The 24,010-nt window shown below is 42.8% G+C and overlaps 1 protein-coding gene across 2 annotated transcripts in view; it reads left to right on the forward strand.

Moving 5' to 3' along the window:
- The window catches only part of adam12b (ADAM metallopeptidase domain 12b), a 77,845-nt gene that overhangs the window by 46,410 nt on the left and 7,425 nt on the right, over nucleotides 1–24,010 (forward strand). The window contains exons 12-21 of one of the 2 annotated variants that reach the window (XM_047602374.1): nucleotides 9,167–9,344; nucleotides 11,878–11,967; nucleotides 13,803–13,998; nucleotides 14,107–14,215; nucleotides 14,638–14,836; nucleotides 16,739–16,816; nucleotides 18,707–18,815; nucleotides 19,154–19,340; nucleotides 20,708–20,816; nucleotides 22,674–22,928. In XM_047602374.1, the coding sequence (XP_047458330.1) occupies nucleotides 9,167–9,344; nucleotides 11,878–11,967; nucleotides 13,803–13,998; nucleotides 14,107–14,215; nucleotides 14,638–14,836; nucleotides 16,739–16,816; nucleotides 18,707–18,815; nucleotides 19,154–19,340; nucleotides 20,708–20,816; nucleotides 22,674–22,928 (1,510 nt within the window). The remainder of the gene's footprint in view (nucleotides 1–9,166; nucleotides 9,345–11,877; nucleotides 11,968–13,802; nucleotides 13,999–14,106; nucleotides 14,216–14,637; nucleotides 14,837–16,738; nucleotides 16,817–18,706; nucleotides 18,816–19,153; nucleotides 19,341–20,707; nucleotides 20,817–22,673; nucleotides 22,929–24,010) is intronic. The other variant, XM_047602375.1, reaches the window with a different exon arrangement.

Consider the following 24,010-nt stretch of genomic DNA (forward strand, 5'->3'; position numbering starts at 1 on the left):
ACAGACCGATAGCGTGAACACTCTTAATCACCAGATTAAGCAGACGCAAAGAAAAAAGCGGCATAAAAGGAGGAGGAAAGAATGATGCAGCTATAATAGAAGGGAAAATGTTGATTCGGTGGATAAAGAGGTGAGAACAGGCATAATGAGGAGACGCGTAAAAGCGAAATACATAACGTACGGCAGTCAGAATTACATTAACGACAATGTGCTAAGATTCGAGAAGCATCACATTTCAGGGACGGAAACATTAGAATGTGTGAAAAGTCTTTGTGGGCGAGCGAAGTTGCTGGCAACAGTCCTGGCTATTGTCACTAAACGCTGACACTAAAACCAGCTCAAAGCTGCTTTCACTTATTCTCATAAATCAACAGAGACTTAGTTGAAAGAAGAAGAAAAAAAAACGGCACACAGACATTCATTCCAAAAAAGCGTCAAAATCTGCAAACAAACACAAATAATATAACTTGCAAGAATTGTTCCAGAAAACTTGAATGACCTTTTACCATATAAATTGTAAAAAACAGAGACGGGCTGTCAGAAACTGTGCTTGTTTGTGCAGCCGCTGGCAACACTGAGCTCATCCCGCTGTTCTCCTTCTACAACATTTATTAGAGAGAGAAAAAAAAAGAGAGGACAAAAAAATACAATGCACTCAGAGAAGCGCTGGATTTATGGAGGTGTAGGTTTTGAACGTGAACGCAGCATCATGACGTGGGGACTTTGCCTCAGCTTGTCAGTCAGAGCTATTAAATGCTGTCATGCAGTTAGTATAAAAAAATTACCATCTCAACTAATGGGTTGCAATACATCACCATGTTATTGAATTCTTTATTCCAGATTGCTTCAGTGATTATAGACACATTAATATTAAGAGAGACGATCGGCGACCTTTTATTCTGAAACTCACTCCTCTGCTTGCCAAGTAAAGCATGATAAATCCATACACACACACGGTACACTGACATTTTGCCTGGCAGTCTTATTTATTATTAATATTCAAATTGTTCATTGACCATTGTTCATTGCAGTCTGTAAGCCTCTGTTTGTTCTCAGCTAAGATGATGATTGATTTTTTTTTGTGTCGTCCATACGTGACTGTGGGTACACCTACATTAATCTCATGCAGCGCAATTCAATTGTTGTCATTGATTGCGTGTTAGGAAGTCTGTCGATTCACAGGAGAAATCCTTAAAGCTGACCGCATCTGTGTTATTGTATTCAGTTAATAGTTTGACATTTTATTTTGAATCTGTATGCTAAGTTAGCTCTTCCAGCACCATGGTTTTACATGAGAGTGGCATTGATTTCCTTTAGCGGTTGGTCAAAAGTGTAGTGTGAAAACGCCCACCCTTAGTGGCAAAGTTACAAAGGCGAGGTAGTTCTATGCGCACTGAACAGTAAAATGTAATGCAAGTAAGATAAAAATTAACAAAAGAGAAACAGAATATTAAAGATAAAAACAAGCTAGGGTAAAACTGTTGAATGGTGGCTTCCAGCTTTACATCACTGAGCTATAGAGTCATACACTCACTTGCCACTTTATTAGGTACACCTGTTAAATTGCTTGTTCACACAAATAGCCAATCGGCCAATCACATGGCGGAGGTGATTAAGACAACTTGCTGAAGTTCAAACCGAGCATCAGAACGGGGAAGAAAGGGGATTTAAGTGACTTTGTACGTGGTATGGTTGTTGGTGCCAGACGAGCTGGACAGAAACTGCTGATCTACTGGGATTTTCATGCACAACCATTTCTAGGAGTTTACAGAGAACGGTCCAAAAAAGAGAAAATATCCAGTGAGCGGCAGTTATGTGGACGATAACGCCTTATTGATGTGAGAGGTCAGACGAGAATGGGCAGACTGGTCCGAGATGATAGAAAGGCAACACTATCTCAAATAACCACTTGTTAAAACGAAGGAATGCAAAACACCATCTCTGAACACACAACACATCCAGCCTTAAAGAAGATGGGCTACAGCAGCAGAAGACCGCACCGGGTACCACTCCTGTCAGCTAAGAACAGGAAACTGAGATTACAGTTCACACAGGCTCACCGAAATTGGCCAATAGAAGATTGGAAAAACGTTGCCTGGTCTGACAAGTCTTGATTTCTGCTGTGACATTCGGATGTCAGGGTCAGAATTTGGCATAAACCTCATGAAAGCATGGATCCATCTTGCCTTGTATCAAGTTCAGGCTGGTGCTGGTGGTGTAATGGTGTGGGGTATATTTTCTTGCCACACTTTGGGCCCCTTAGTACGAATTCTGCATGGTTTAAAAGCCACAGCCTACCTGAGTATTGTTGCTGACCATATCCATCCCTTTATGACCACAGTGTACCATCTTCTGACGGCTACTTCCAGCAGGATAATGCACCATGTCACAAAGCTCATATCATCTCAAACTGGTTTCTGGAACATGACCTTTTGTGATGTGGTGGAACGGGAGATTCACAGCAACTGTGTGATGCCATCATGTCAATATGGACCAAAATCTCTGAGGAATGTTTCCAACTGTACTGGTGGAGACCAAATGCAGAGCTTAAAGTAAAATAAATGTTGCACTTGGTGGTCAAAGTCTTTTAATAAGTCATAGTTTTTCTGAGTCTGCAAAATTTGGAAATGTTTCATAGAGGTAATGTTGTGTTTACTGCTTTGACAATAGTTGAATTTGACGTTAACGGTGAAATGTGTTATCTAGGCAGTGTTGCTGTCTTGATGTTACCAGTTTTGCAAGTCTCAAAGCCATGGTGCTCAGTCTAAAGTTTGTCATGGCAAACCCTCTATTTCCTGAGACAGATTCAAAAGAGAAAATTTTGAACCTACCCTATTCAAGCTGGACTCAGCTGGCTGTCTCCGAAGTTGTATTTACTGAACTATAAACATAGCACAGATTCCTACTGACAAAAAAAAACAACAGTTTCACAAACCAATCTAGAACTCATTTCGCCCATTACAGATCTGGCTTCCATTTTTTCATACACTGTATATTAGCGACCTGCTTTGACCAGATGCCTTCAGAATGTTAAAGACGGCGTGAAATAGTGAATCTCATTTGACTGTGTGTTTGAGATCCTCTCAGCTTAGACTTGCTAATGGAGGAGAGGACAGGCTGCATCTAAATGACGTGATTATCAGTGACGCTGCCAGCTGCAATCAGGGCCAGGGCTCACAGAGAGAGATCTGCAGAGAGGTGCTTTATGCCTGAGTAGACAGGCGGAGCGAGCAGGCTCTGGTTTCATTTGTCTTTTATCTCCCCCTGTAGTGAAGCACACCGGGAGATAGAGGTGAGAGTGAGAATCGAACATTAAAAAGACGGCAACGGAGGAATTATTTGTGTATACGTGGAAACCCAAGATGAGCATGTGAGCCATAAAGATCAACCATGAGAGATGTGTGTGTTAACAACAAGTGGAAGTTTGAGGAACAGTTTGCATGGACTTTTTGAAGTGAGGATGTCTTTTAGAACTTGGGCTAAGAGTTGCGTCATATGAACGCAGGGAGAAAGCTCACAAGTCCTTCCTGGGTGGAATGATGAAGCGCAGCGGGGGGAGCTGTGGCTGGATTTCGGGGCCAAGAGGTGAATACTTTGTTGAGGCGATATGAGGGAGCTTGCGACTGTTGTAATTTTCTTGTCAAAATGGCACGGCGCAGGTGAGGCGGGAAGCTACGAAATGTCGTTATCTGAAGACATTATGCGGCCGGGAGGAGAGAGGAGGCCGGCTGGAGCTGCGTTGTGTAAATGTTTGCTGTAAATTTAGCTTGAGCTTGTTGCTGCCTAACATTTGCTGAAAGGTCAGACGTGTCTCTCCTGCTTAGCACGTCGGCGTGTAGTGCGGCTCGGAGAGCAGACGGCCCGGTGTCAGTCAGGAGAGCCCTCCACCGCCATCACGTTGGACTTCATTGTCCCCATGGGGAAATAAGGACACACATGAGAGACACACATTTGAAAACAGGCAGAACGGTATTAATGATGAAGATGAAGTCCATGCTCTGACCCATTTAGCGAGGCAGCAGGTTTGTTTCCCAAAGCGAGCCCGTCTGCATCTCATTGCTCTATATTTCCGCCCCGAGGGGAGCGGGGTGAAGTGGGTGTTTAGTGACGTCCTGTTCCATTGCGGTTGCGACGCGCGTACTGGCCCCGTTGTTGAGATCTGTTAGATTTGACATGAGGAAGCCGCGGCGCTTATTATGCGTGTGGCCTTGCTTTTAACAGATAGCACGCTGATTGTTATCAGCTCCTCCGCTGTCTACATCCAGATGGAGGCTTCCACACCCTCGAGCGCCGAGCCAATCAGGCAGGAATCATCTGCACTGTGCAGATGCAACAAGAGGAGCTGCATTCCTCGCTAAATACTGTGTTTCTGCATCTCAGTGCACTGCAAGACCATTTTCTGTGCCACTACAAGAAAAGATGCCTCCTTTCCATTTCAGCAGGCTCCAGTTCCCAGCCTTAGCAATTTTTGTTGCCTTAAAGTGGCATTTCATCACCTGGAAAGTGGACCAGAGCTGCAGCAGCAGGGGGTAGACACTAAAAGCTGCAGTCAAGTCAAAACAGTTTTCTGCAGCTGTGGGCAAAGTCATTACTTTTGGAGATTTAGTACATTTGGTTTGTCTTAGTTTTGCCATAGTTTTTGTATTTTTTACAAGACTTTTGCCTGCAGTTCTGCTTTCTTCAGCGCAGCATTTGAACCTGTTTAGTGCCGTACTGTATAATAGACATTTACTGTCCATTACACTGAGGGAGCGGCATTACATACAACAAGATGTTTACTTCAAGCGCAGAACAGGATTAATGACATACGTTTGTTGTTTTTGGCGTTTGAAATCACTGCAGATGTTTTCTTTCTGTGCGATACGGCAGCCACATTAACCGAGTATGCCGTGAGTCACACACTTCCCCTCCCTCTGTCAGAAGCATCAATTTATGAGGGTGTGTGTAACGAGATTAAGATCTTTAACAGCGTGTGTTATTCGCAATTAAAATGACTTATTCGCCTTTCAGACGCCAACGACAGCCAGAAAGGGTAGGTAACTAATCGGATTTGGTGAAACTGTTGCGCGGAGCCAAATTAGTTCCACACCAGCAAACAACACCTGGAGAGGGTGCGGGATTGAAAAGACAATATTATCCAGGAAAACCTACACTCTCTGCTCAGCTAATTTCCTGGACAGTACAGCGGCCTTGTGGCTTCAGCTGCAATAATACGCACCTTCGACGTGGATCTATTGCAAAGAACGATCCGCTCCAACAGTACATCTATAGAAAGCTGGTGATGTGACCTTATTCATTCACCTTCTTGCTGTGTGGAACGGGTACCTACATGAAGGCTCAAGTTTCCAAATGTAAATTTTAATGTTTAACTAAGGATATTTTCTCAGATTTTTATTTTTTTTAATTTGTACAAAAATAATCTATAACCTGGATTTGAAAACATTGTTTTTTGTACCTAAACTTTATGACATAGCAAGCGAACAGTAGTTCACTGTTCCTTCTGCTAAAAGTCAAAGGCACGCTTAAAAAGCATCGCAACAGACTCCGCTCTTGATTGAGCATTTATGCTCATCTGTGTCTGGACAGGACTCTACTCTGGGGCGTCTGCTCATTGTCATGGCGAGCTGCACCAGGCACCAGGTGACAGAGACATACTCGCGGCGTCCCCGGGCGCCCTGTCAGGCTGACACCGCATCTGTTACCCGGGCGGAGTGGGCAGCTGTTACCTGGAGGAATGTCAGCTGCAGATTAACAGGGCCAGCTCAATTATCGAAGTCCCGCTGACACACAATCACTGACTGGGCGTCGGTTAAACCAAGATCATTTACCACGACCGCGCTTGGTGCCCACCAGGGCTGCTCCAGGTGGAGGTGCCCTTTATTTTAAGTGGTGGGGCGTGTAATTTACACAGTGTTAAATGTCGTCTCACTTGTTATAAACCCCACCAATGAGACTTTTCGGGGATTTGTATGCATTTTCATATCTGTATTTATTTATTAGTTATTATTGGAGAGAGGCAGAAGGTAATATAGTGATGGAGAGGTGGTCACATAAAGTAAAGGACGGAGGCTGGAGTGGAACCTGTGGCACAGCAGTGGCGACTAAAACCTCTCTTAACGTGCAGTATATTTTAGTGATGATTGCAGACACATGCTTGGACAGGATAATCCCCTAAACAGGCGATGGATAGTGATTTGATTTAAATTCAAAGGAGAATTGGTTTACCCCTCCAGACATTATTAACTTTTACCTCAAGCGGTGCATAGCTGTATACATACTGATGTCACTCAGATGAACCGATACGTTGTTTTTCAGCATACATTGATCCAGTGCATGTTGCTAATGCTTCCCATGTGGGTTTAATTTTGGTTGCAGTGAAACCTCCAGCTTTTACCATTAATGCCAGTTTATTAAGAACAGACTCTGTTTATGCGTCCAATCCAGTTCCCCTAAAAGCATGCCTATATTCCAGGGGTTGCGCAGCTTCGGATTTTTTTTAAAGTCGTGTGATCAAAGTCACCGGCTTGTTGCTGATGATGTCACTAATAAAAACATTAGCTAATGCGCTACATACTGTGCGCTGCAGATATGTATAGCCTGTATAAAAACAGGTTGCCACTCAGCACCATCAATAGTGGGTAACAGTAGTCGACAGTATGTTGTAAGATCTGATTTAAAAAAAAGCAGTATTTCTCTGAAGCCTTCTTCCATGTGCTACAGCTAAAGGACTGACTTACATATTTTGCATGTGACGGTAGAATGAGATATTTATTGGTGCAATGACCCACTGGGCTCATGGCCTGTCTTCTCCGAGGCTTCCTTGTTATTTTCACGTATGATGCTTAACGCGTCACGGCACAGCACTGAAGTCAACAAACCGTCTAGTCTGGACAACCCCTGCTGTGTCCCGTTATCAGTGGCGGCCCGTGCTATTTACGAGGGGCTTTGTGTGCTCCGTAATGTAGCTCCATCTGCATAGTGTGTCTGTGCTCGATGTGTTTTTTTTTTCTGTGCGCGTTTCAGGGGTAAAAAAACTATCACAGGGATTATGCGAACTGACAAGGGCGGAAAGAGACGGGTAGATCGGCTTCTGGTCAGTGAGAGATGAAAGCGGCACGCGTTCAAAGGTGGACTGGGCGAGTTAAGAGGATGCAGCGGTTTCATCCAAGGGTGGCCGTTAGAGGAGGATGTTTTCCTGTGTTCTTTGGAAATCTGTGTTCCTTTGGAAAAAAAAAAAAAAAAAAAGATTTCTTTTCCATTGAATGCCTCCACCGTTATCTCCAGGCCCCTCAGGAGGAGCTTCGCTATAGTCAACTAACAGCAGTGAAATATCCGTGCAGTTGCAGCAGCCAAATCCCCCTTAGGCAAAGGCAAAGCATCACACATTGCCCCCCCTCCACCACCACCACACACACACACACACACACACACACACACACACACCTTTGTCCAACACCAGGCTCCACAAACATATTCTGTGTAAGGTTGAATTTTCACAAATCTGCCCTCTCAAGCCTTGAGCTTTGCAGACAGCCTCCACGCCCCGTTGCGTTTGAAGACCCCAGTCAGTCCATTGCAGCATAAGTACGTGAATGACATGTTTCTGTCTAAAGTCAAGCTTTTCAGGCATCCAATGCCAGCTCCCTTTCTCTGAGCCATGTCTGCCACTCGCCTCCGTTAGCTGTCACATCTGTTTTGGAGGCAAAAGGTTAGACCTACTCAGTATTAGAGAGGTGGTCGTAATGTTATGCCTGATCACTGTATGATAGGAGCATGGATCACTGTTTTATGTTTTATCAGGGTAAAAAATCGACTTTAAATAAACTTCATCCGTGGACAGAGAATTAAGCAACAGGTTGGTGGATATCTATGTACAGTCATGTCACCTCTCCTACGCACTAAAGAGGAAGAAACACAAACTGAAAGAGACGTAAACAATCTACAAATGACGCATAGATTTGTGTCTCTTTGGAGTCATTTAGCATCATTTGTACACCTGTGCTGCCTCAGTCTTTCCCTTCCCCCTTTTTGGTCACTGGTTGTTGTAGTTTTTTAATCATTCAATTCAATTCAATCATTTTAGCTTATTGTGGTCCTCTTTTTGGTCGTTTTGAGTCTTTTTCTGTGGCATACACACACACACTCAACCCTCCCTCTTGACACAGGCACACAGCCCCCCCACCTTCCCGCCATACTGCCTTACTTATACAGTATGTATATATCTGCACAGCTCTATTTTTATTTATTTTTATATTTTATATTGAAATGTCTTTGCCTTTGCTCTACTTAAGCCGGGACTGCAACACTTGTGTCTCCTCCATGATTCTTTCCTTCTTCTCTCCCTCCTTCCCTTTGTTGCCTGTGCCTCACTCTCTATTTGTCTGTAGCTCTTCCTCTCTGCGTATCACTTTTGTTTCTCCCTCTCCGTCTCTCACTGCCTCTCTCTCCCCACCTATATATCTCTGGTATTGGGTTTGTTGAGTCGCAGTCTAGCAGGAGGACCATTCCCTCAGGCTGCACAGCTGTTATTGGCACATTGCAGAGTTTCATCTTTAAAGTCATAACATTTTCTTCCTTTCAATACGAAATTCCATTTCTTTTCTTACTAAATTAAACGTTAGTCAGCACTTGAGGTGAGCAGTACCGGGGACTGAAATTAATGCGGTAGAAATAACGTGGTTTCAGGCTTTTTTTTTTTTCTTTTTTTTTTATCAAGGTTTCATATGCACACACGCACAAATCATCCAACGCACTATTCCTCACTCTCTTCCCTCCAGTCATTTGCTTAAATTGGCCCTCTCTGTCCAGGATCTGCCTCTTGAAAACGTCGCGGTCAGACAAAATGTATCCTTGGACATTTGAAAGCCGTTTATGTATTGTGTAGAATAGAAAGTCCATTGAACTGGCACTCATACAATGTCAGTAGACCATTAAATTTGTACAAGAAAGGCCCCTTGAATGAACCGATTGAACAAAGCTTCCAGTAAGAGCTCAGCCTGAAGTCTTGCCAGCAGAATGATTGAGTTCACTTTTCTTAAGATCATTTTGGTTTCTTAACAGTAAAGCCACAAATCAAGCAGGACTTTTTTTTTTTTCTTCTGGCGTTTTCATCATCTCTCAAAATTCCTCAATTTCGCCCAACCTTGTTCTTCCTGTCCCGTCGCAGGTATCCGTTCCCGACGGTTTTCAGTACGTGCAGCAAGAAGGATCTCGCTGCCAGTCTGGAGAAAGGCGTGGGCATGTGTTTGTACAACATGCCAGAGGTCAAGGTGCTCTACGGAGGACAGAAGTGCGGCAATGGCTACGTGGAGGAGGGAGAAGAGTGCGACTGCGGGGAGCCAGAGGTGAGGTTGACTCCTTCCTCACCTGCTCCTGTGGTGGGGCTCGGTCTCCGCCACTGCTGTTATATGAGGCCGCTCTGTATAACTTAATGTGAAGCAGTGCGCAAAGAAAACAATTGTTTTCAGTCAGCACTTCGCCGGATAAAAATCCATTAGTCAAGTTTGACAAATCAAGATTCAAAACAAATTCCATTCTCCAATATGTCCACAAACATTCTCATTTCTACTTTCACTAAACTACCTCCTCAAATCGATATGTCCGTACCCAAAACCAAGGGAAGACTGCGCAGAAATGAATAATGCAACACGAAACAACACTATTTGTGCACTTTTCTAACTTGGTGCTCACTTTACAAAACTCATTCTCCAACAACAGCAGTGCCAACTGTCCCGTAAGCAATCACCCAGAACCGCTGAACGTCTCAACAGCTCACTCAGGCCGCCCTAACAAAGCACAACAAACTTTCAGTTAAACTTTCTCCTGACATTGACGTTGTTATTGTGACTCTAAAAGCATCGAAAACCTGCTGTGCCAGGCACAAAAACCTAAGAGCGTAGGAAACCACCCGAGGCCTCCGATGTAAGTGTTTTATTTACATCACACCTTCTCTGGAGCTCCCACATGTGCCGAGCGGGGCTCTGACGGGCCGCCACGGTGATTTCATATCCTCGTTGAAGGCCCATTAATCAAACCACTGTCCAACTGTGTGACAAAGGAAACAAACAGAAGTGCAAACGGGGTCGGGGCTGAAACAAGCTTTCTTTGGCTGCGCCATCCGAACAAATGAGCACGCTCTGATGCATGCTCGCTTTGTGTCTCGCTCCCACAAACAGCAGGGCGCCCCTGGGAAGCAAAGTGAGAATCACATGTGGGAAGCAGGTGTATCACTCAGCTGCAGACGAGCCAGCTGCATTTCCCTCGTTGAGTCCAAAACCGCTAAATACTGTCTCTAATAAATCTCTTAGATCTCTCAGTTTTTCTAACTAAACCCTGTAATTGGTCAATGTGTAACGTTCACATTCTCACATTTTATTATCTTCCCCTTTCCTTATCCCATATATATACATACACCGATCAGCCACAACATTAAATCTTTCTTGGGGACCACAGGACACCCTCAGATGTCCATTCCCTGATGAGTCACAACTGTTTTGGAGACACAAGTGAGACCTACACATTATTAGTAAGGTGGTCATAATGTTATGCCTGATCGACGTATGTATAAAGTTGACACATTCATGCAGGTAAAAGCCTGAAAACCTCAAAGATCCAAATCACGTCAATCAATCCATGTACTGTATTTACCGTGTAGATTTTAATGGCAGCACATTTAATATTTACCTCCCGCAGCTGCAGCCTGAAAACGAGATCAGCAGAAGATATGAAACGCTGATAAAATGCATTTGATGGATTTAAGTAACAGTCGTAGCCTGCTGAATTTTGTATCCTGTTCTCAAAAAGCTATTAACTCTGGAAATCTTAATGTAGAGCTATTAAGCTGATAAGCTTAAAATATTGATACGATAAGCATTAACATTTAACTCTGAGAAGCTGATATGATGTGTTAAGCGAGGTTTCGTTTCCGTAGAGGCTGCAGAGGTTGTTGAACTACTACAGAAACAAGTGTTGTTCCAGAGCGGCGCTTATTTCTCTCCCAAATTATATTTGCGAGTTTCGTGTTTCCGTAATTAGTCTTAAAACCCGACAGACTCAACAATGTGTTTGCATTTTGGTGGAGTCGCTGCGTTTGACCACCAACGAACCAAGCGTGTAATTTAGATTTGCCAGCTCCATCCCTGCCAACCTCCTCCATGATGTCACCGCACAGGCCCCGCGCGTTTGATCCGCCGACCCACTCTAACCAGCAGATGAAAGCGACCTTTTCTTCCCTCTCTAAACAATACGCTTACATCGGAGCCAAGTGGTAAACAGCCAGACTCATAAAACCACATGTCCGCTGATAATTAGATGTCCAGCATACAGCCGCTTCCATTGCCCAGCACGTGTCATTGATTGTGTTGTTTTCTCCATAATTCATGCCACAACTTGCGCAAAGCCGATGAGTGTCACTGGCTGTCAATAAAAGATATCTTCTTGTTTTCTGCCAGCTGATCTTGTCTTTACGGTCAGGCGTCTGCAGCTCTCCGTTTTGATGCCCCGATAGTTGACGCATCCTTTTTCCATCCACATCAAATCTGAGTTTTTAACACACCTCCCCCCGAGTGCTACATCTGATTTCTATCTTGTGCTCATCCGCCTCAACCAGATGCCACCTTTTTTTTGTGTGTGTCATTGTATGAAACACGCTGCTCTTTACAAAGGTCTCGGGCTTTACCAAATCCAAAACATATGAGCTTCGCTTAATGTCTCTGCTCAAAGGTTCTGCCAGGTCACCGCAGGAATCCCTGGACAGGAAGCCTGCTCCCCTGACCTGGAAGTCTCAATCTGACAGGAACCACCCGTCGGAGGATCTTCAGGATTGTGTGATCATGTCCACATGTCGTTAACCATTTTGTTTTCTCTTCCTCGCTTCAGGAATGCATGAATCCGTGCTGCAACGCCACCACATGCACACTCAAAGGAGACGCCGTGTGCGCCCATGGGCAGTGTTGTGAGGACTGCAAAGTGAGTTTATTTTTTTTTATTTATTTACCTGAACTCATATCATCCAAATAGATTTGGAGGTTCTTAAATTGTATTTTGAAGGATTTTTCTATAAAACTTTCTGGGACTTCGTTCAAATCACTGGGGAAGGTTATTGCGGGGCTCACAATAGCGTACTTGTGTATATAATTTAACGTCTCCAGTGCGTTCACCTCAACAGGCAATTGAGAGAAAGTTCATGTTGGGTTACCAAAGATACGCTTCCACTTAGCTATTACAGTTTAATCATCTTCAACTATTAGAGCTTGGAGAAGAGTGTTTTTAAAGCTTTGCAATGAAGCATGTTTAACCTCACAGCATGAGGCCTTAGCGCTGTACAATGTTCTTTATAAACTACTGTGGAGTCTCATACTGTAGGTCTTTTCAGGGATGCGCTGCCAGGACAGTCAAACCAAGCAATTGTTTGAGCTCTTGTGCGAAAAGGAAAATAAGAAATGAAACCCCGGGATGGCAACTTATTTTACTATGACAAAGACAAATCCCTTTAAACCTATAAAGGCGCTGCAGTGCATAGACAATCCTCCATATCCCTCTGTCTCTAAACTAAGGCAGAATTTGCTAGTTTGGACTGGGGCCACGTGAGTCACTCCATGTCTTGGCTGTATCACTATTGTACGTATGTTCAATACTTCAGTTTCATCTTGAAAATGTTAATGCAGTTTTACATTCCCTCTCAGTTCCTTTCTGTTAACGTCCTCACTCTTACTGAATCAACACAAGGTCACGTATGTGGAGAGAAGTGTATTCATCCTAACAGTGCTGCTTTGTTATTTTCAAATCCACTAAGAATATAAAATAACATCAGAATATAGTTAACTTGAGTTCATTTGACATCTTTAGGGTATTCAGTTAAAGTTTTGGGGATTTGTTTTTTTTTTTTTTTGTGGTGTGAGACAAAAGAAAAAATAAATCTGCCTTTGGTAATCACAATAATTATGACAGTAAATATGTTCCACTTTATGGTATTAATATCCAGCAAAGCTCTTAGGATAAAGGATGTGAGGAAGAAAATAATTAAAATGTCTCCAAAGATTATATTTGAGTATTACTAAATCATTAGCAAATCATTCTTCCCGGTCACAGTGGTCATTAGTTAAAGCTTTACGAGCAATAGCAATTTTCAGTTTTCATCAGTGGTGCATTTAGTAGGCAACTGAAAATACTTCATTTATTTTTCATCACATTTAACTAGAGAACGTCAGAGGCTGAAAAAATAAGCCAGTGCAAAAACTGCAGTCTCTCAAATGGCCACCTGAGGCTCGCTCCAAAAATGAGTCAACACCCATTGACCTCCATGTAAATAAGAAGCCAACCTTAGAGCGGAAATACACACAATGGCACTAAACTGGTTTTAGTTTGGGTGTATATTTTTATACACAAGTTTAATGCATCTCATTCACATCAAGGCTCGATGTTATGAATAATTGGGAGCACGGCTGCTTTGAGAATTAGATGAGTGCTCTCACAGGTCACTAGCTGCCTGCCTCAGCTCTGCTCACGCTCCACGTCTTTGCCCATTTTTGATAAATTTAAAAGTTTTTTAGAGTTTTTAAATCCTCTCTTTGTGGGAGGACACTCACTCAGTACTTCCATCCAGCATAGCTCCCTGGATAGCTAGTGCCCTCCTGCCCGCTCCTTAGGTGAAATATATCTGCTCCGCACCCTCACAAACCATTTGTAACAGTCCCGTCATGTCTGCGTTATGACATAATGGAACATTTAAAAGATGAAGTCAGCCGTGTTGAAGATTTCGCGTGAAAGGGGGCTCGGTGTAACTGTCCTGTGTCGGCCTACAGCTCAAACCTGCTGGCACCCTTTGCAGAGAGTCCAGTAACTCATGTGACCTGCCAGAGTTCTGCTCCGGGGCCAGCCCTCACTGCCCGGCCAACGTCTATCTGCATGACGGACACGCCTGCCACAGCGTCGAAGGCTACTGCTACAACGGCATCTGCCAGACTCATGAGCAACAGTGCATCACGCTGTGGGGAGCAGGTAAATCGGCGGCCACTGATAACTCACGCTGTGTCCGAACTCTCTTATAAGGGAATCCCTCGCTTCGTTTTTGTTGATTATATTTACCTCGTTTGTCTTTGTGTGCAGGAGCAAAGCCTGCGCCGGGTATCTGCTTCGAGAGAGTCAACTCGGCAGGGGATCCTTACGGGAACTGTGGGAAGGACTCCAAAGGCTCCTTCGCCAAATGTGATGCAAGGTAAGACTCTGCAGCTGCACCGATGTGATAGAGGCACAGAGGAATTACAAAACGCAGCTAATTAGCTTAAATCGTGTCATTAGCAATCATTATGTTGCGGAATCTGACGGGGGATCTTGAAACAAAAGTTTACATGGCTGCAAAACATCGTTTGAGAAAGATAGAGGCTAATTCTGTTGAAGAAAGCACCCATGAATAATTTCATGCTATTCTGGTCGGCTAATTGTTCTAAAGATCTTCGCCCTTTGGGTGAATTCGGTAATCAAGCTCTTTGTTAATTGATGTAATTGCTTTAATGACCAGAGGACTGAAGCGCTGCAGTTCTTTTTTAGCACTCCTTCATCTTCCCACTTACTTATTTCTGTCTGTGATTGAAAGGCCAGACCTGTTTTTTAAATGCTTGTGTGGTGCGTTGTGCGCAGGGATGCCAAGTGTGGTAAAATTCAGTGCCAGGGTGGAGCCAACCGGCCGGTGATTGGAACAAACGCAGTGTCGATTGAAACCAACATCCCTCTGCAAGAAGGAGGGCGTATTCTTTGTCGTGGAACCCATGTTTACCTGGGGGACGATATGCCCGACCCTGGACTCGTTCTGGCTGGTACGAAGTGTGGAGACAGCATGGTGAGTGATCAGTGCATCACTTTAACGTAAAGAGAACTTAATTGTTCTATAAGACTCAGCGTTAAGTCTCACTTATGCACAGCGGAGTCTTTATAAAATGTTGCAGGCTGTATAAGCCTCTGTCATCCTCTGGGCTGTTTTATGACTGTTCAGTGTTACTCTTAGCTTGACGGAGCTGTTTGCTTCTTGTTTATTGTCCTATAACCACAGCATGGAGCTTTATTAGTTGCCTACTCTAGAGATACCAAAAGGCTGACAACTATATGAACTTCTCCTGGGCACTGAGCGGATTGCACAGAGAGATTGCCCTTCCTAAAGAAAATGTCTAATAAAGTTAACTCCTGAGTGAATCCAGTGATCCATTTGTACACATCCTGCTTAGGGCCGAACAAACCCTTAGAGCGACCAGTTATTTTATTAAGTGTGCTCTCAGCACACCAGTGACATCAGTCCCATCTTCTGCCAAGCATGAGGCCACTCGCTTTTTGCCGGAGCTCTTGCCTCATTAATCGTCTCTACGAGATCCGCTGTCAGGGTAAACTGCTTATGACAGCAGATGACATGGGGCCCATATGGACAACATGACTATTCATTATTAATAAGATATATAGTTAAACATGATTTTTTTTTATTATTATTATTTACACCCATACAGATTTGGGATATTGGGCTCCTCTTGTGATACTGAAAATATTACCCAAGTTTTGACACATGACTTGGAACCATGGGCTGTATATACAGTATAAATGGACAAACCCTGTGTGATGTTACTCAGAGGCTTCCTGATGGCTCTGGCTCTCGGCATCTCGGCAGTGACAGGCTCCACCCAAATCCCCACTGATTCAAAAATTGGTCAAGAGGTGAAGTGTGAGTGTAGCTGAGGCCGGTGGGTCACACCTAGACGTACAGACTTAATTAAATCTTTTTATAGAGGGCGAACAGTTGTCAAGGGGCAAAATAGCCATGGAGACCAACACCACCTTTTGGTTTTGAGCTGTTTCCTCCTGCGAAGCTGAGCATTTGCACATGGAGGTGGTCTACGAGGTCTGATTGGCTTTTAGAGCCAACCTCAAGTGGCCAATGAAGGAACTTGTGCCTTGGCTTCATTTTCCAGGTTGCTGCTGGGGCTGGAAAACGTCCTCTTCAGATATGCTTGATGTCTTTGCAGATGTCAGATCTTTGCAGCTTGAATTTGGTCAAATGTGTGAGGACCAGATTATGGTAGAAAATAACCAGTTTGTAAGATAATGAGCCTTGCATTAGTCCCTACCTTACAAGAAGACAAGTGTGAAACCAAACTTTCTTTTACATCAAAGGGACTAAATCGCCTCGACCTTTGTGTGTGAAATTGCCCTCAGCCAGGTTAGCTTATCTCCAGGGTACACTGTCTCAGCTCATGAGTTAGCTCCACGCATCATCTTCAATTTCTAATGCCTTGAAGGCGGGTGCTTGTGCTTGGGCCTTTGTTGTCCACAAAAAAGTTTTGTATTTTCCATCCCAATCAAGATTTGTAATAAGTTGGCAGCACACATCTTGCGCAGCGCTGGCAATTTGAGAAAGATGAGTGCGCATCACTGCTTGCTTAATGCACGCCTTATTTTCTACATGAAAGCAACTGGCAGCTTTGTTTTCCAGTCTGTTTGTTCTAAAGGATACACGGCGTATTGAGCCTATTCATGTTCACCTCCTGCACTGCATTGGGGTTTGTGTTGGTGTGGCGGCTTAAACCTGAAACAGAATTTGCTCAGTATATCAAACATCACTTTAGTAGTTGTGACCTTCCTAAAAAAAATGTGTGCAGCATTTGAAATCATTTTTAACTGAACCCGTACCTATTGTAGTCTTCAGTAGGTATGGCTCTGTACCTCAGAAAATATTTAGTGATGTTTTTTGTCTTCATAGGTGTGCCTGAATCGTCAGTGTCAAAATGTCAGCGTCTTCGGCGTGCATGAGTGCTCTGGGAAGTGCAACGGACGTGGGGTGAGTGCAAAGTGCCTATTAGCTTAGTTTTTAGCACTAAATTATACACCGTAGCTTCACGGAGCTAAAAGCCTTTTAGAACTATATTTATCCATTTAGTCACTTTTTGACCAACTGAACTTTCTAATCTGTAATTGCAGACAATAGCACAGCAACGGTGTATTTACAGTGCTCTGTTGTACTGTGAGTTATGGCAGCTGCTCCTGTTCTCTACAATCAATCTTCATTGTCTCACTGAGGCTGAATCAATCCCATTTAACAGCGTCATTTAGAGTGTACTTAAAGTGTTGTCCATCATCTTTTGACAATAGACGGAGGATGGAAGATACAGTGCAGCACAGCAGAGGAAACAGTGATTCAGTAGAAATTTTCTATTTTCTGTTCAGAGCTCAAAATTTTCGAGTCTTTAATCCATAATTTAATGAAGGGTGCTTTTATGTTTTCAGTTCTGCGAATCAAACACTCCCAACACTTGTTCTGTGCTGTAGATGTGGGTGGATTAGCTTCAAGTCACCACTGATCTTCACCTTCAAATATGGCAACTTCTGCCGCGAAACCAAAGCTATGTTCATTAAATTGCACTCTTATGTCCCTTTAATTTTCTCTATGCTCTTATAATTCATCAGACGTCCCTGAAAGAACTAAGCCTGCCAATATAAAATAATATTGTTCTGCTCAACTATAAACTCAGAATATTAGCTCCCTGTCTGCTGATTGTCTTCCAGCAACAAGAAAATAAAGAGTCATATTAAAAATGACTTTGCAAGACAATTAAAGAGAAACATTTTCCCATTAAGTTTCTGGACTTGAACTGTGGCCCCCCCCCCACCCCCTCCACACTTAAATATCTACCAGAACAATTTGTCTGTCATTTTATTAGATACGTTGCAGAGTATGAGCCCTGACTGGAAGAGTAATAATTGTCTAAATTTAGTTTAGTAGTTTAAAGGACATTGTTTTCCATCAAGTCCAACTCTCTTTATCTTCCAAGTCATCTATTGACTGTACGCCAGGATGTCCATTTTTCACGTTAAAATCGCATTAGAAACCCAGATCAACTACTCATCTGTCATAAATAAATAGGCAAAGTGTAATATTTCCTCATATATTAAATACGCACAAAAAAGTAACCGAGCATAGAGCGTTATGTGTGCACCGAATATGACACCCGGTGACTGATTGTGTTTCCATCTTATTACCAATTCAAATATATGAGATGTCCTTAGACAGTATAAATTATGTATTGCTTTTACAAGTGAGCATCCAGGGGATGTAATCTATCTCTGTATTTTTAGCCCGCATCTTCGGCTCAGTGTAATTTTAAAGAATCAGAATTGGATTCACACTCTGTTGTTTTTTTTGTTTTTTTAATCCTACAAGAGATATTTTGTTGTCTCATAAGGAAATGGTTTTTGCTCACGTTGTATTACAAGAACATTTTTCTTCATGCTAATATAAAACTCCAGCGAATCATACCTCCCTCCGAGGCTCCGAGTGCCTCTTAACCCTGTCACCTGGTGTGAAGGAGTGCCTACTCCCCGGAGGCCGGGAAGGAGCTTGACTGTACGTCTGTGCTAAATGTAAATCCCATCCAGCTGCACAACTCCCTCTGTACTGTACTTCCCTCCTCCTCCATCCTCCCTGCAACTGACAGCTGGACTGTGTTACCTCACCAGGGGATCCTCCTGGATCGGACTTCTGCACTGGAAACCTGAGGCTTTACAGGATAGACTCTGCCATGCACATGTTTAATCCATTACAAGTCCTAGAATACGCACGTCTACACATCCACGGCCCTCTCCCGTCGAAAAGCAAACCGAATGAGAGTTGCTGGTGCTGTGTTTTGACGAAAGACAAAAGTAATATACAGTCAAACTACCTTGTTCACAGGTATGCAACAACAAGAAGAACTGCCACTGCGAAGCACACTGGGCCCCTCCGTTCTGTGAGAAAGCCGGCTTCGGCGGGAGCATTGACAGCGGGCCAATGAGACTGGCAGGTAGTGCGGACGATTTAAACTCTACCCTCACTCATGTAGACAGCGAGACGACAACACTAACTCAGAAAAACACACAAGACGAACACGAAGCCACCACCAGCTGCACCCTGAACATCTCTTTTTTGCAGAGTCAGTCCTGGATTGATGTGCAGTTTGGACTTGAGTAAAACTTTCCAAGAACAACACAGCTCCCCTAGCACTTAGCCATACATTACACTGTACGGACGGCACATTTTCAAAAAAAAATGAGTAAAAAGCAGAGAAATGTGAACTGTGTTGCTGACCGTGGCCTAGCTGTAACGGTCTTCATTATGTCCTGTCATTGTTCTGTGCTGTAGATGTGCGTGTGTGTGTATTAATGTGCGTGTTGTCATATGTGGCATCAGCTGACAGTGTGCTCATCACTGTGGCCGTCCTGGTTACCCTGGTCAGCCTTCTGGTAGCCACAGTAGTCATCTTCCTGAAGAGGAAGACTCTGCTGCGCCTGCTGTTCACCAACAAGAAGAGCACATTGGAGAAACTCAGGTAAACCCTAGATCTCCTGTGTAGTATTGATTATTTGTAATTTTATTCAGTTGTGTGTCATTAAAATCTCCATTTTCTTATGGAAAACAATAATTATAACAATGAACTTTTTAGTTAGTAGACACTAGGAAATTAAATAAAATAATGATAATGAATCAAAGGGTACTTTCACTATATATGCTGTTACTCATGGACTTAATATATGGACACAATACTGTATGACCACAATTAAAACTACCACTTGTAGTTTGACAAAATCAATTTTCATTTCCAACTCTCAGATTTATTGTTTTGGTTCATTTAGCATCACACGGTGGCACCTTCTAATTGCAAAACAGCAGATAGACATACAGGTAGTTAGAAATAAGCTAATTAAACTGTAATGGAGTATTTAGTGGCTAAAAATTTAGGTATATTCTTTCCAGAGTTGGAGGAGACCAAAAACGGAGCTAAAACTAGACAGAAGTTTTCCTTTCATTTTGAAACACTGCATATAAGAATGAATCTATATTGTTAACTTAATTATTAATGACAAAATAAGTCAAGTTCAGAAAAAAAATATATTATAGATAACATTTTAAATACAAGGAGAATATTTTTTTTTTCTACTCTAATATGCATTAAACATTTTCCTACTGTATGTGAACATACCAGGAATGTGTCTTAATGTGTCTGAAATGAACCTGAACCCTTGTACACACAGGACTAGTTTTACATGGGGACCTCCACTAATTTGTAATTACGAATCATCCATGTCCCTGATTTGTAAAGTAAAAATGACACTGTTTATTACCTACCATAAATCTCCTTACACAGAGGTCCTTTGATAAAACTAATCCAGTGTGAATCGACATCTCTGTGATTTAGGTTTGAGTTATTTTTACTTTTTCAAAACTTTTGATTTGTGGCTTTTTTCTGCCTCTGGTCACCTGTGAGTTATGAAGGATGTGGTATTATTTAAAGTCTGGACAGATGTTAAAGCTCAAAGTCGAGATGTCGCTGAACTATTCACCCGTTAGATGGAAGAAACCATTAAATCAATCATTAATGTGTTCATCGGCAAAGGTGGAGCTGATTTAAATACCTCTAGGTCGTTGGTCATTCCTTCCCTGGGATAAAGTATCAAATATATATTTTTTATCGTCCATTATAATTTGCAAAGTAATTAAAATGATCTGGAGTGAGATGGAAAGTAGCAGAGCCACAACAACGGAGCGTGAATTTGCGTAAAACACAGAGTTTGTTTATCCGGTGTGAATGCGCCACATCAAACACAGACGTAGGGGGTAATATCTGAATCACAGGACGTCCTCGGGTAAAACTAATCCTGTGCGAATAAGGTTTAAGTACTTTTGTTTTGCTCTTAGATCTGTGGAGGCCAACCGGCCAACCAGCCCCATCAGGACTGAGTCCATGTACCGTCCCACGCCTCAGCGCAAGCCTCCACCCAAACCCTCCACAGCCAACATTTATAAGGTGAGTCCCGGCGCAACGTGTCTTGTTGTGCCTCTCAAACGAGCTTCCGTGTGCGTGTTTGTGTGTTGACGTACACACCATTTGACTTCTTCTTAATGACATTTTAGTAGAGCCCTTCGTCATGGTTCCTGGCTTGTTGACAAAACAAGATGACGGCAAGCCTGGTAATTGATTCAGCCTCACTATATCTCCCTCTCGCCGATAAATATTAATTACGACGCCGTTGTTGACGAGACGCGTAGAAACTTTAATTGAGAGATTATTCCATTTAAATTAGACTCAGGATGCTGTTATTTGAGCCACTTCAATGTCGCTTTGTGATAAGAAAAGATAAATAAATAAAAAATCTTTTATGAGAGGGGAGCAGAGTTGATTGATTCAGGCGACGGAAGAAAATAGGGTTTGATTTGTTTGCTGGAAATGATAAGCACAGTGGGAGATTACCTATCATTTGAGTTTGTGTGACAAAAGAAATTCATTTAAATGCATGAGTGGGAGCGTGTGGATCCGATTGATGTTTGCACTCACCTGTATCTGAAGCGGCCGTGTATTAAAGTTATATCTAGAATCTGAGTGTAAAAGTTCATCCAGCTTATTTTTTGTAGTATAATAATACACACCAGAGTTTAAAGCAGACCTCCCGCTCTTATCACTGTGACTCCTTCAGCTGTCAGCGTCCAGATGTCTGACGCCATCGCACCAGCTCTCTTTGGATACATCTGCATTGTGGGTGTGTGTGTGTGTGTGTGTGTGTTGTTCAGCAGCCAAATCCTTTCTGGCCATTTTAGGTGTTATTGGTTTTGTTCTGGAGCGGCGCTCTAACATCTGTTCAGGACGTCACATCTAATAACGTTTTATAATCGATCTCAACGTCAGCGTTTTCACACCATCGACAACTTTATGACTGAAGTTAGACTTTTACTTTAAGAGTTTTTTACTTAGCCCGCTGCGCGGGGATATCTCATGTCCAAGAGATTCAGTAATCTGTCGATGAAGGTGCTTGGTCATCCAGGACATTGTTTCTCTAAGTATTTAAGACAAAGCAAATGGACCGGCTTGCCTGCATCTTCACTTCTAATCGTATTCGACAGTGGGACTTAGGGGCTTTTTAACCTTCTTGTGGAGTTCGTTCACCTTACTGTTGTCAAAAGCAATAAGGTTTTCGAAAAAGATCAGTCCCACGAGAGCTTAAAAAGCCTGGGACTCCCCTCGGTCTGTTTAGAACTGAAGAAGCCTCGTGGGTGACAGGTTTCGTCAATGACAGATTCGTTATCACTTGACGTGCAGATAATTTCTTTGATCAATCTAATAATCACTTCGTCTACGGGGCGTCAGGAGAGCGTGTCGGAGGAAAAAAAAAAAGTGTGCGGTCGGCCCAAACAGATGCGAGCACTTCAACAATTACATTTTTATTCCTGTGATGATTTGCGGCCCTTAATCAGAGCTGCTAATGAGGATGTTTACATGGACAATATTCCATATGGTCCTTCTGATCAGAGATTCTAACTTCATGTTCACGTGCCGCGCATCATCAGTAGATCTCTTATGGCATGCAGCGAAACATTCTTACGGAAATGTAACATAAAGAGGAGTTTTTTCCCAACTTTATTGACAGCGATGAGTTATTTCAATAACAAAAGGTTTCCATCTTTCTTTCCCAGCCGCACAAGATTCTCTTATGTAGAGGATGGAGGATGGAAAGTCTTTCACATAATCTATTGTACTATATGTTGCAGGTGTTTCATTCATAATGCTCTGTGTCGGGGTGCTCTTATTGTTCACGCTAGATCACTGTAAAACTGTCACGGCTTACCGTAATGTTTGGAAAATAACTCATAACTCTCATCCTCTCCTCAGTCGTCGCTACTGAGCGCGGAGCCTCTCCTGCCTCCGCACAACTTCCACTCTCACAGCCTGCGCAGACTGCCCCTCTACCAGCCCCTGCACATCAGCCAGCCCATGCCGGTGTCTCTGAGCGTGGGCCAGCCCGCCCTGCCCCCCCTGCCCGCTCACCACAGGGTCCTGGCGGCCCACGCGTCCCTCTCGCCGCCCCGGGTGCCGCCTTTCCTCAGTCTGCCGCGCCATCAGCCGTCGTACCCGGCAGCAGACCAGGTTTGTTTTTTCCAGAAACGTCGATGAGCGCTTTTATTAAAACTCTGCGGTAACATGACTCCAGAATACATTAATGCTTCTTCTTCTTTTTTTTAACCACAGCTTTAATGTAGCACATATATGGCACGGTCCATTGAAGTAAAGCTGTGTGTACTTTACTGTACATTACCCAGGTTTCTACATTGATTTTCTGTAATGTCCAGACAGCCATCGGCTTCATTTTAATAAGGGCTGAAAATAATCTGCTGAGACTCGGAGCTTGCAGAGAATCCGTGGTGTTTAAGGGCATTCTGACATCTTTGATTTAAGTCACCTGCTAAAAAGAAAAACTTTCCTCCAAATGAAGTTTGCCTTTAATGACAAAACTCATTTCTCTAAGCAGTTCAAAGCTGCCTCGTGCATGTTGGATTAAGAACTGAGTTTCAAAAGTTTGTTCTTGACCTTGGATGTTTTGTACTTAAGTCAAGTACTTAATTTGAAGATATATAGTTAGGCAGACTCCATCAACTGAGGTACTTTTGGTACAAAAAACCCCAGAACAGCTTTGGATAGTGTGCTAAGATTACAAACATCTATATTATTATATTATTATTGCTTGAATACACAAATTAAATGCCACATGACAGAAATATACTCAATATAATTAACCCTCTGGAGTCCAGAGTAAAATTGGCCTGTTTTTGACTACGTTTGGTTTTACCTTTATATTTCATCTTAAAAGCGGTTTACATTGCCTTGTTTGGTGACATTCTTTTCAGAATGACCTCACATGTGTCATTTTACAATTCCAATTTTCATTTTGACAAATGTATTAACACATTAGACTTAAAACCAAACTAAAACCATATAATCCAAGTAAGAAAAAGTTAGATATTTCTCTGTGAAAACCACGAACATGTTTAATGAACCATTTTTATAACTCAGAGTGCAAATCTAAAATGTAAATTGCAAAAGCTCATGTACAATGTAGCAAACAACAAAGCTATTTATAACTATTTGTACAACTAATTACGAAACTATGCTGCAGACACGCACCAACATGACGGCACTGTTCAGGAAAAAGTGTGGCATAAATTATTCAT

This window comes from Mugil cephalus, chromosome 13, assembly GCF_022458985.1.
Source record: "Mugil cephalus isolate CIBA_MC_2020 chromosome 13, CIBA_Mcephalus_1.1, whole genome shotgun sequence".
NCBI classification, from domain to species: Eukaryota; Metazoa; Chordata; class Actinopteri; order Mugiliformes; family Mugilidae; genus Mugil; species Mugil cephalus.